Source organism: Protobothrops mucrosquamatus, unplaced genomic scaffold, assembly GCF_001527695.2.
Source record: "Protobothrops mucrosquamatus isolate PMUCROS unplaced genomic scaffold, P.Mucros_1.0 scaffold1587, whole genome shotgun sequence".
NCBI lineage: Eukaryota > Metazoa > Chordata > Lepidosauria > Squamata > Viperidae > Protobothrops > Protobothrops mucrosquamatus.
In genome coordinates this window covers 24,953-38,208 of record NW_015387750.1, presented here as the reverse complement: position 1 = coordinate 38,208, position 13,256 = coordinate 24,953, and the positions used below count along the sequence as shown (strand labels likewise).

Here is a 13,256-nt window from a genome sequence, read left to right as displayed (position 1 = left end):
AGGTGTGTGTATCCGTTTAAGAGTCTGAGTATAAAAGGGAAGTTTTTTTGCTAGAGTCTTCTTCTCTCGTCTGTTTGACTGCTGTAATTGCTGTTTATGGGAGTTTGTTGAATCATCACGTGTATGTATTTTATTTCTAGTGTATATTTGTAGATATAGCGTAATATAAGTCACCATTTAAGACAAAGCACTATTTACTGTATTTACTCCTGAGTTACCTCTGGGCAATAAGACTGTGCATGCTCTGACAGGCTACGGGCCCAGAGTGAGGAGAAACCCAGTGAGAGTTTGACCCAGAATCAGAGGATTAAGGCTTGTGCTTTGTGGTGATTTGTGATGGTTTAAAGAAGCAGGCTACACTGCTTCCATCTGCATAATGGGAGGAGGTTTAGCAGTATTGCTGCTGAATGACACAACTACCTCATTGCAAATAGACAACAGTCTGCTGTAAAAGGGGAAGGTAAAAATTTATGTATCTGGTATTGGGGAAACTTTGGATAACGTGTTATATGTGCCAGAGTTAGACCATAATTTACTAAGTATTTCTATTTTAGATAAAATGGGGTATGAAGTACTGTTTCCAAAGGGTCAATATACCATAAGGAAAGGTGGGAGTATTTGTGCACAGGGTGTTAAACAGGATAATTTGTATGTACTAAAGAAGCAGCAGGAAGGTTGTGCACGAACATCACAAAGACTCCCAAACATGATAACTATATTCATTTATTACACAGAAGGTTAGGACATGCAAGTTTTAAATTGCTGCAGAGAATGACAGATCTAGCTGAGGGACTTAAAATTAAGCAATGCAACAAATATTTGGATTGTGCTATTTGCAAGGAGTCAAAGTCTAGTGTGCGTGCTGTAAGTAAGGAAAGCAGGAAGCAAACTAACAGTTTTGCAGTTAGTGCACACTGATTTAATTGGTCCTATGGCACCCTCTCTTGGAGGAACTAGGCACGTACTAGTCTTAGTAGATGACTACACCAGATTTGGGTTCTGTTACCTATTAAAGAGCAAAACAGAAGTTCTACAACAGTTTAAGCCAGTGATGGCTTAGAGACCGAGTGCCCAAATTGCAACCCAAAACCCACTTATGCATCGTCGGGTGCTGGGTGGGTGTGGCCAATTGGGTGGGTGTGGCCAATTGGGTGGGTATGGCCCATTGGGTGGGCATGGCTGCGGTGGTAACAGCAGACTGGGTGGGACTGAAAAGTTCAATCAATCAATTCCAACTTTGCAAGATCTTTTTTTTCCCGTGAGAAATTGAAATTGACTGACTGATTGAACCTTTTATTTTTGCACGTGGTGGCGGAAGCCTAAAGCGAAAAGGTTTTATAAAACCCAGCTGAGGGCCTAGGACTGGGGCGATGGCGCGCGTGCCCACAGAGAGCACTCTGAGTGCCGCCTCTGGCACCCGTGCCATAGGTTCGCCACCACTGGTTTAAACAGTGGGTGAACTTTGTAGAGAGAAGGTACGGTCACAAAGTATGCCAGCTGCAAACAGACAGGGGAACATAGTTCATGTCTGATGATTTCCAAAGGTGGCTGAGAAATGTAGGCATAAAGCATAGACGTACAAACCCATGCACACCAGCAGAAAATGGAGTGGCTGAACGAAGAAATGGTATATTGCAGACCGTGAAGGACTCACTGTTAGTAGATGCAGGAATGAGTAACATGTACTGAGGAAAAGCCATAAAAACAGCCAACTATTTAGTGAACAGGGTATGGAATGTTGCTATCAATGAAACTCCATATTACAAGTTCATCGGCTCACCTAAGGACATTTGGCAGTTACGCCTGAGTGCATATTCCCAAAGGCACCAGAAGGAAAGGAAAGAAAAAGGCCAGGAAACTTAGGTTTGTGGGATATGAGCCAGGCTCCAAGGAATATAGATTTTCAGATGGAACTAGGAGCGATGTGATATCAAGGTCTGCCAGTTTTGCAGAGCAAAATTATTGGAAGAGGGTGCATGCTAACACTGAAGTGTTCATGCCAGCAAGTCGTGTTAGTTCTCAGGAAGGAGAGGTTACACAAAGCCAAATGAAGGAAGAAGAGGATAGCAGGTCTGAGATAGTAGGGATAGATGAGGATAGACCTGAGTTAAAGAGAGAAGAAACAGAAACTAAGGAAACAGGTGATCCCTGGGAGGTCTGAACGTAGTAATAAAGGTGTACCTCCTGATCGATTCACAGCAAGTGGGGTTACAGCATATAATGTAAGGTATGAACCCTGTGATTATCAAGAAATGTTATCAGTGCCTAAAGTAGAAAAGGATAAGTGGAAGGACACAATAATGAACTGTAGTATAAGGCAGGAATGTATACAGAGCAAAACGGTTCAATTGTTCAATTGTTTTGGTCACCACGATGTAAAAAAGATGTTGAGACTCTAGAAAGAGTACAGAGAAGAGCAGCAAAGATGATTAGGGGACTGGAGGCTAAAGCATATAAGGAACGGTTGCTGGAATTGGGTATGTCTAGCTTAAGAAAGAAAAGGACAAGGGGGGACATGATAGCAGTGTTCCAATATCTCAGGGGCTGCCACAAAGAAGAGGGAGTCAAGCTATTCTCCAAAGCACCTGAAGGCAGGACAAGAAGCAACGGATGGAAACTGATCAAGGAGAGAAGCAACCTAGAACTAAGGAGAAATTTAGAACAATTAATCAGTGGAACAACCTGCCTCCAGAAGCTGTGAATGCGCTAACACTGGAAATTTTTAAGAAGAAACTGGACAGCCATTTGTCCAAAATGGTATAGGGTTTCTTCCCTGAGCAGGTGGTTGGACTAGATGACCTCCAAGGTCCCTTCCAACTTTATCATTATCATCATCATCATCATCATCATCATCGTCGTCGTCGTCGTCGTTGTTGTTGTTGTTGTTGTTGTTCAAGCCGCAGTGGTGGGATTCAGCCAGTTTGCACCACTTCGGGAGAACTGGTAGCTAATTTTTTGTTGCCCAGGCTCAGAATGCATTCCGGATTCGGCATCCACACAGAGAATGAGTCAAAATATACTCAATGGGTTAGTGAGGGGTCATCAGTTGTTTAAGCCTTTAGGTTTTGTGATTGGACTGAAGAATAACAGAATAAAAGATTTGGAAGGGACCTTGGAGGTCTTCTAGTTCAACCCCCTGCTCAGTCAGGAGACTTTATACCTTCCAGACAAATGACTGTCCATTCTCTTCTTAACACCTCCAGTGATGAAGCACCCAGAACCTCTCAGCCAAGCCATCCCACTGATTAATTGTTCTGTCAGGAAATTTCTCCTTGGTTCTAGGTTGGTTCTCTCCTTGATTAGTTTCCATCTGTTGCTTCTTGTTCTGCCTTCAGGTGCTTGGGAGAATAGGTCGACCCCATGTCCTTTCCTAGAGGTGCTGAACTATAATTCCCAGAATTCTCATTCAGAGTGATCAAGGCCATCTGGCCACAAACATAAAGCAAATCAAAGAGGAAGGCAATTTTAGAATTGAACAATTTATTTAGAAAATACCCTCTGCTTTTTTCTGTCAGTATATTGGACTTTGTTCAACGTTGCCCCTGTCAAATAATGTAGAATAGTGAAACATTCTGGGGAAAACAAATCTCATAAGGAATAGAGGTGATGGGATTTGGAGGGTATTGTTGTCAAATGCTATGCATTTTCTCTTTAAAAGAAAACAAAAAGGAAGAATTTTGACTTTGGGACTAATATAACTTTTCTTCAACTTTCTTCTCGTTCCTTGGCTGAACAGAGAGAGGGACAGGAAGATGTTAGGTGAGCATCAGAATCTTTATTTCTATAAGCAGAAAGGCACAAATACAAAGCCCCTTTCTTATAACAACCATGGGTGATCACAACACTTGGCAAAGACTGTAATGTGTCAGAGTAAACACTTTTTGGATTCAAGCTTTGAGTTCAGATTTGAAAAATAGTTTTGCACTAACTGGGTGGTTTCTCTATGCTCTCTAGTATGGCTGGCCTACAGCTCGAAGTGATGTACTTTTCCTGGACAACCTTTCACAGGGGTTGTGTGATGATCTGATATGTCTGTTGGGAGTTCTTTCTTGACGAAAGCAACTGGGACTTCCGCCACATGTTCATGAGACTCATGTGAGGTGCTTGTATGATTGTGTGGATGGACGAAGTTGAGGATAGTAATGTTGTGTTCTGGGGAAATACTGTTTTTTTCAATGTGCTGCTGAATCAAATGGGAGTGAGCGTGTCCCTCCTGGAAAAAAAAAACCACAAAACATGCAAGCACTGATGAGTTTTCTTCGGCCATTGAACCTGAAGCTTATCCTGCTTTGAACTTTCCAACACATTAAAATCCAGCTTGACAAAAGAGAATCAAGAAAACCAACTGGTGTTAATATTTTCAATACAACTTACAATCATTCATTTAGTGACCCTTTGAAAATACAACAGCCCTGAAAAAAGCAACCTATGACCGTTTTTTGCACTTATGACCTTTGTAGCATCCCCATGGTCACATGATCAAAATTCAAATGCTTTGCAGTCAGAATCTATTTATGACGGTTGCCGTGTCCTGGGGTCTTGTGATCCCCTTTTGCAGCCTTCTGATAAGCAAACTCAATGGGGAAGCCGGATTCACTTAACAACCGTGTTACTAATTTAATAACTGCAGTGATTCACTTAACAACTGTGGCAAGAAAGGGTTTATAATGGGGCAAAACTCACAACAATAAAAAATGGTGTTGTGGTATTAAATTGAGGACTTGCTGTAATTGAGGACTTGCTGTAATTTGGCAGTTGGTGAATGTTGGAATAGAAATCAAATGAATAAAATTGAAAAACAGCAATTAGTCTTTCAGTTAACAGAACATAGAATAACAGAGATGGAAGGGACCTTGGAGGCCGTCTTCTTTATGTTATTGTAAGGCATATCACCAAGGCTTAATATATTATAACCACAGTTTGTTGAATAAATAGCATGGCAATTAAGGGGCCAGAGTTCGACTGGGGCGATCTAGATTCAAACTCTTCCTGGCTAGATAAATTTCTGGGTAGCTCTGAGCCAGTTATTTTTTCTCAGCCCAACCTACAATCCAAAGTGTTGAGACTAAAATAATAATCTGAGAGAAAAGAAAGTATATAAATAAAATAATCTAGTGTTTACATATCAGACTTTATAAGATATCAGAGCATCTACTCATGTGAAGGGATGCAAGGGAATCGATAGCTGGAACAGGAAGATAATTTTGAGCTGCTTGGATGGACAGAATGGATAAGAGAAACCAAGAGATAGGTGGACTTCAACTCCCTGGGAGGTGAAATCCACGCATCTTAAAGTTGATGAGGTTGACAAACACTGCTGTGGAGAACGGGGAAAGAAGATGAACAAAATTGCATTTAACGTACATACCTTGACATCAAGGATGACACAGTCCGACTCAAACTTTTCATCTTTAGGTTTTTCCAGGCTAGCATATGACCTGAAAACAGTTGCTCTGCAGAATGCCATATGCTGGAGAAAGGGAGGGAGAGAAGGAAGAACTAAGATATTTCCAGGTGAACCCAAATAAATCCCCCAAATGGTCAAAGGACTGCTATGCAGGGGAAAAGATATAGCTACTACTGAATGAAAGAATCCGGTCAGGTCACAACCCAATTTCTTAAAGTAAATCGGCATCATATTCTTCTTCAGATGTTGGCAGGAGGTTTTGGGGAAGCATTATTTCTGGACGAATTGTGAAGAAATTAAGGTTATGCAGAGGTTAAAGTGTAAGATTTGGGCTGTTGAGAGCCAGATTCAACTCTCAATTGCACACTTATTTGGAAAGTGGTCGGGGTTTGCTAGGATAGATAAGAGAGAGAGAGAGAAATGGCAATTGCCCAGATAGGACTGGAGTTGACCCTCGCACTTACGTCTTCTCCTGCTGTATAAGGATGGCACTGATGATGGTCATCGTGGGCTTCCTGAGCAGTGCAGTTAACCTCCACAATAACAAACTCCACATAGTAAGCTTCAGGCTCATACTAAAATCAAAGCAAGAGACGTTTTAGTTGGGTTGTGGGTAGAAATGGCAAAATTGAAGAGCTGGGAGAAAGAATTTTAGTCCTGTCTGCTGCACATATCCCATGGTCACCTGTGGTCTCCTGTTCCTTTGGCAGAGGGAGAGGTAATTTGTGAGCCCCAGAGCCCTTAAGAAATAAGGATTTCCTGGCTTTTTATATGACTGTTTCATTGCTTCTGTTTTACTTGGTGGCTGTTTCTATGTTTCACTTGGCTGGGTATTGGCCGTAATTATATTTTATAAATAAAACGTCAGTGAATCCTTGTTCACTACAGTCAGAGGCCTGAAACGTAAATTTTAAAAAATCGGCTAGAGCCCCTGGTTCTTGAAAAGTTGCCTCTCCTTTTTTTCTTAGCAGCTGGTTCTTTGCGGGATCTTGGTGCTCGCTGAGCTTGGTTGTTTTCCTGCAGACATTTCACTACCCAAACTAGGTAACGTCATCCGTTCTAGTCGATCATCGGTCTAGCACCGAAGATGTTACCTAGTTTCGTTACTAAAATGTCTGCAAGAAAGCAACGAAGCTCAGAGAGGACGAAGGACCCCTCATTTCAATCCTGAGCAACAAATAGTCTCCTTTGTGGATATCTGGTTCTTTTCCTAGACTTTTTGCAGAGCATAATTCCTCCTGTCTCCTCCTCCTTTCTCTTAGTTATATGAAGTATCAAAACATTAAACTGGAAGAGATCATCAGAATTCCTTTTTAACATCTGCACACTTACTTTGTGCTGCCCTCTTGAAATCTCAAAAATTTCGTAAATGTGGCCGGGAAGTTTTGCATTGTGTTTCTCAAGCACATATTCAACAGTCTACCACGTGAGGGTCATTCGGAGACAACAGAATTGGACATTTAGGACAATCTCGCAGTATATTTTCCACAGAACCTGGAAAGAAAAAGAAATGTCAAGAAGGGCATTTCAAGCAGATGGCAGTCTTAGCTGAGAACTTCTGCAAAAGAGCAGGAGACCCTACACCATTTCAGACAAATGGCTGTCCCATCTCTTCTTAAAAGCTTCCAGTGTTGGAGCACCCACAACTTCTGATTCATTATCCTAACTGTCAGGAAATTTCAGGCAGCAGGTTAAAAAAAAACTTGGATAGCAGGTTAAAGTTACGGCTTTTGCAATGGGAGAGGACAAGTACAGGTAGTCCTTGACTTATGACCACAATTGAGCCCAAAATTTCTGTTGCTAAGCGAAACATTTGTTAAGTGAATATCTCCATTTTACGACCTTTATTGTCGCAGTTGTTAAGTGAATAACTACAGTTCTTAAATTAGTCTGTTGTTAAGTGAATCTGGCTTCCCCCTTAAATCTGAGTCAATAGCCAGGCATCTGAATTACAGCCATTCCTTTAGTGGCATTTAGATACAGCAACACTAAAAAAAGGGACTTAATGACTGGCGATCACTTTTTGCAACCTTCTGACAAGCAGAGTCTGTGGGGAAGCCAGATTCATGCAGCAACCATGTTACTAGCTTAACAACTGCAGTGATTCACTAAACAACTGTCAAGAAAGGTTGTAAAACAGGACAAAATTCCCTTAGCAACTGTCCTGCTTAGCACCAGATTGTTTGGGCTCAATTCTGGGTGTTAGGTTGAGGATTGTAACTATGTCTAGGTAGGCATTCCAAACTGTAGTCAGATACATCGTCCCGATCCATCAAATAGCTTCTTTAATGGGACAGAAAAGAAGAGGGATCACCTGTTGTCCTACTTTCTGTCCCTATTCTGCCACTCCTGAAATGTACCTGAAAGGGTTCAAGCTGGAATAATCAAAGGCCACTCCCTTTTGAAATGTCAGTGTTAACTACCCACAATATCATTTCCAGCGGTTCTATGAAGGTCAATTCCTTTTGATATATGAATATAGAGATACATAAATAATGGATAGATGGGTGTTGATCAAACTCTTTCTCTCTTTCTCTCTCTTTGTTTCTTCCCCTTGCTTTGCCTGTCTTTTTTCTCTCATTTTGCACTTAAATGTTTTGATGTTTTCTAATGTTGAATAGACTTTGAGCCGTAGTTTTTGCTGTTTGATCTGAATAATGATTGTTCTTTTTTTAAATAAATTGAAATTTTTCCATAGCAAGGAAAGAAGGAAGGAAGAAAGGAAGGAAGAAAGGAAGAAAGGAAGGAAGGAAGGAAGGAGGGTGAAATGCTTTATTAAGGTTGTGTAATTGGCCATACCCAAACATCTAATTGATTTGAACTGTCAATTTGATTCAAATCCATCATTTCAATGGATTGAAAACACCATTTTAATTTGTATTGCTAATCAGATTGAGAAAAAAAGGTTTTGTAGATGCAAAATAAACGGTTTGGAAGCATCCAATTCAGTAATCCACTCCATCTCATTAGATTGACTTGAATTGTCTTACAACTGAATTAAAACAATGCGTGCTTCGGATGAAATATCTCAGGATGCTGCTAAGATGCTGCTGAATTTTGAAGAAAGGCTGTGTGTATAACTCACTGTCATAAATAGTTAATAAAAAAGGATAGGAAAAGAGAATAAGCCAATGATCAGCTCAGTGACGCCTTAGTTTCTTGAACCCAGCCAAACTAAGATCCAAGAGGCATGAAGATGAATTACCTGGAGTGGAGTGGCATTTCACAAGAAACTCATCTTTGAAAGTCATAATATTGTAGATTATCTTGACATCACAGTCTGTTTCAACAGCCTGGAAATACAAAAGCACCAAATTAAACAGGTTAAACTTTAACTTAACATAATTTAGCTAACCATTTCAGATTGGTCTTTTAAAACTGGTGCTTCCGGGCAATTTTAGCATTAGTAGGATTTATTTATGTCCATTACAACATATCTCCTGTTTTAACAGATAGGAGATTATTCAAATGAACACTGTGCACTCGTAACTTGGGTAGACTAATTTGTGAGGCAGCCATCATTATGGTAGTTAATGCACTGTGGTGGAATGTTGTCTGAATTCCCAGGAGGGAGGGGTTGCATTCCAGAGGAGCAAGAGACAGCAAAGTTTACATAGTTTGGTTGGGAAGAAGAGGATCAACACAGCTCCTCCCTAAAAGTTCTGAGTGTAAATTTAAGGACACACACAGTTTGCTTTAGTTTGGCATGATTTCTGTCTATAGGTAAGGAACAATAAGGGGAAATTGCTTTGCTGTAACTTAGCAGGTCTTTCTTGGTTTTCAGCCTGACATGCCTACTCCCTTCAAAACCATCTTATTGGTGTCTTTGGAGAAACATTTCCACATGTTGTAATAAGAGAACTTCTACTTGGCCAGTTCAATATTGACAAAAATTGGGCAGTAACCTCTAAACCTGGGATGACCAACCTTGGACATAGCTGGCTGGGGAATTCTGGGAGTTGAAGTCCACAGGTCTTAAAGTTGCTAAGGTTGGATCTCTCCTCTTTTAAACAGAGGAGCCATAAGACACTTTTCATAGATTTCGGGATGGGAAGAGGTCAGCTTTGGACACCACGGGATGAACGTGAAAGAAGAATTGACTTCTTAATTCCTGACTAATTCATTGCTCAGAGTTGAAATGAAATCCAGCTATGAAATGTGAACTCAAAATGAATGCCCATGGAACGTTAGCGACCCCTGAGGTTTCATTAATCCTTTGTACACCAATATATCAGAAATTCAATTTACTCTTAGTGCAGTGGTAAGAAGCCACCTGTCCTCCCACAAAATTTTACATTTTCAACAACCCTCAGACACTTACATGATTATACTGTGGCCTTACAGTACAATTCTCGACAGGAGTGGAATCCAACACGTGACATTCTGTCTCCAGAAGATTTAATTTAAGGTAGATTATCACCGAAAAACCACCCTAAAACAAAAAAATTAGGATGAAAATGATATTTCTCACTGCATTTTTCTGTCTTTGTTGCATCAGCTGTCCTTGGAAATGTTTGAATTGACACCTAAGTTAATGACCTCGTTCAGATGTGCTTCTCAATTATCAACTGCTTCAAAGAAAATACACCCAACAGGAAATTTCAATGCTGCCTTAAGTGAGACACAGTTCCTTTGGATGTTGCAAGGCAGACAAAACTGACATTTCCTGACATGAACATCTGATCTGCTCATTCCAGTTGTAAATACCTGTTGTAAATAACTTCATTGAAAATAGTATTAGCCTAAGTAAAAGGCTCTGCTGTCTTGTTTTCTACAGTATGCAAATTGCCATCCTTGCAAAGCAAAATACACCTCCAGTTCAAGGAGGACTCCTTCACACTGGGACAGTGGAGAAGATAGAACTTCCTCTTTCCTAATAGCTTTTCCAGTCTGGTGCCATCCAGACGTGTTGGACTATCAATATTATTATCAACACCCATCCAGCAATTCAACTGAAATGGAAGCTATGAGATTACAGAACATTGACTAGAAAGAGGCCGTGAATTGCCCAAATTTCAGCAGGAAGGCTACAGAAATTGTCTGGCGTAACATCAGAAAAGACCACCTAGCTGTTATTTACTTAGTAAATGAAACTAGGAAAAGTTTCCTCCCCTTGTACTTACCGAGGGAAGGAGACGGATAATCTTGATTACATTGAGGGCTTGTTTGTATCCATGTAGATTACGCTCGTTGATGTAGCGCACAGCTTGATCTGCCCGGTATTTAGCGCCTTTGCTGTTGCAATTCAAATCCTCCTCCTTCACCATATAGCCATGTGTAGATCCTATAATCTGACCCAGGAGCACGAGAGCTACCAGGGAATTCATGGCTGGGTTCAGAGATAATGTAGCAGGTACTAGTTGGAAGGAAGGAAGACTCCAGAGAACCTAACTTCAGGTGCTCCTTTTTATGGAGTGTTTCTGTTCGCCGTCCCCCACCACCTGCCGTTTGCATTTGCTTACCTGGGAAGATGCAATATTTGCAGAAGGTCCTGCAAACAAGAGGAAACGAAAAATAGATAGGTGGAGACCTCGAGTCAAAGTTTGATTAGATAAGGGAAAAAATGCAGATTGTGCAAAAAGAGAAAACCAACTCTCCAAGTCAGTCAATCAGTCATATTAATCCCAGGATACTGCTGCAGTAAAGGGTATTTTAAGAATACAAAATTATATAACAGCTATGCACAAAGATAGTGTGAGTTATACATATGGAAGACTTTCTGTCAAATCTCAGCTCCATTATTGACCTAACTAATAGAGATTAAGCGCTGTCCTATTGATGTTGATTCTTCTAGGATGATCTATCTGTTCCCAGCCTGGTCCTGGAGGCCATCCAACACAGCAACCGTTACAGTTATAATCAACTCCATCCATTTTGCTGCTGGCCATCCTCTATCCCTTCCATCTTTTTCAGCATTATGGATCCATTTGTTTGTTTCCTTGGCTATTCATAGTATTCTCTAGTGCAGGGGTGTCCAACTTTGGCAACTTTAAGACTTGTGGACTTCAATTAAACTTCAAATAACATTCGAAAAAATTAGGAGGTCAACCCATTTGCACTTGATGTCTAGAAACCACGTAATGGCAAAGATATTGGGCCCCCAAGAGGAGACACATACTTTGATTACTGTAGGGGCACCAGAGGCAGGATCTGCCCAGACCATGGGGAGCCTGACACCCATCCAAACCCTGACTGGCAACCACTGTGCTGGGCCTGGATACAAGAAAGTATCCTTTCAGGGATACAACCAGTGCCACAGGGGGAGGAAGAATATGAAACCTGGATGGAGCAGGCAGTACAGGCTGTTGAAGAATGGAACATATCAGATGCTCAAAAGAAACATGTGGGAGACATGAACTTGTTAGAGAGGTTAGTCTACGTAGATGATATCCTTGTCTTTGGTGAGACTTTTGAAGAACACAAGGAGTGCTTGGAGATGGTTCTGACCAGGCTCCATGAAGAAAAATTGAAACTGTCATTAGAGAAATGCCAATTTTACCAAACATCTGTCACATATCTGGGTCATCTTGTCTTTGCAGAAGGGATATCAACTGATCCCATGAAGTCTGAGGCTGTCACGTCTTGGCCCAGACCCAAAAATGTGGCTCAACTACAATTATTTCTAGGGTTCTGCTCATATTATCAGAGGTTTGTTGAAGGGTTTGCAAAGATAGCCCATCCTCTCAATGATCTGTTGAAGAATGAAGAGGTAGAGGATGTGTCTGGTCATTCAAACCAGGTCCATCAGAATAAGAGACCCAGGATGTCTCGAGAATCCATTGAGGCAGAGTGGACTAAGCAGTGTGAGCAGGCCTTTGACCAACTGAAGAGGAGACTAATGAATGCCCCAACTTGGCCTAGCAGACCCTAACCACCCATATGAATTACATGTTGATGCTAGTCAGGATGGTGTTGTGGGGATACTGTATCAGGAACATGATAAACACCTGAAGCCCATCGTGTACATCAGCAGGGGCCTTACTTCATCCGAAAAGAACTATTCCACCCACAAGCTGGAGTTTAAGTGGCACTTAAGTGGTCAGTAGTAGATAAGTTAAAGGATTACCTATATGGAGTGGAGTTTGAGGTTGACAGACAATAACCACTCACGTACCTGCTCAAAACAGCCAAACTCGATGCCACGGGTCATTGGTGGTTAGCTGCCCTCTCCAGGTTTAGGTTCAGCCTGAGGTGTGAGGAACAGGGATACAGATGGCCTGTCGAAGATACCTCACGGTCCTAAGGCACATGTTGGAGAATGGATCCGATTGACCCCCGATGGTATTCAAGCTCTGTATCAGGGGTTAAACACCAAATTCAAGGAGGAATTGGGGCAGAAGCAGTAGAAGTCACTACCGCAGGTGTTCCTAAGCTGTACTGCAATCCCATTCAAGTTAGAGGGGAGGGTATGCCTGTTTTGACTAAGAAAGACTTGAAAAGGGATCAGGAGGAAGTCATGTGCCCATGGATCTAGTTTGCATCGACTTCCTCTGTCTGGAACCAGATACAAGTGGACAGGGGAATGTGTTGGTTGATCATTTCACTCACTATGCACAAGCCTTTCCAACAAAGGATCAGGATGCCACTGCGGTAGCCAAGGTACTTGTAGAAAAGTTCTTTGTACACTATAGGCTACCTCAGTACATATATTCCGATCAAGGCAGAGATTTTGAAAGCAAGCTTTCAAACAACTGCTGGACATGCTGGATATTTGGAAGTCATACACCACTCCCTTCCACCTACAAGGAGACCCACAGTCTGAGAGGTTCAATTGTACTCTTCTTGACATATAAGGGATGCTGACCACAGAAAAGAAGCAACATTGCACACAACACATTTCTACCATCGT

The 13,256-nt window shown here is 41.4% G+C and overlaps 1 protein-coding gene across 1 annotated transcript; it reads right to left on the bottom strand.

Annotated features, from left to right (window-relative positions):
• Positions 1-3,964: 3,964 nt before the first annotated feature.
• Positions 3,965-10,734, bottom strand: LOC107293329 (antihemorrhagic factor HSF-like). The gene is given in 8 exon segments (XM_015822478.1): positions 3,965-4,213; positions 5,369-5,470; positions 5,872-5,982; positions 6,740-6,824; positions 6,826-6,901; positions 8,613-8,700; positions 9,729-9,839; positions 10,531-10,734. Coding segments are annotated over 8 exon segments (1,026 nt in total).
• Positions 10,735-13,256: the final 2,522 nt, after the last annotated feature.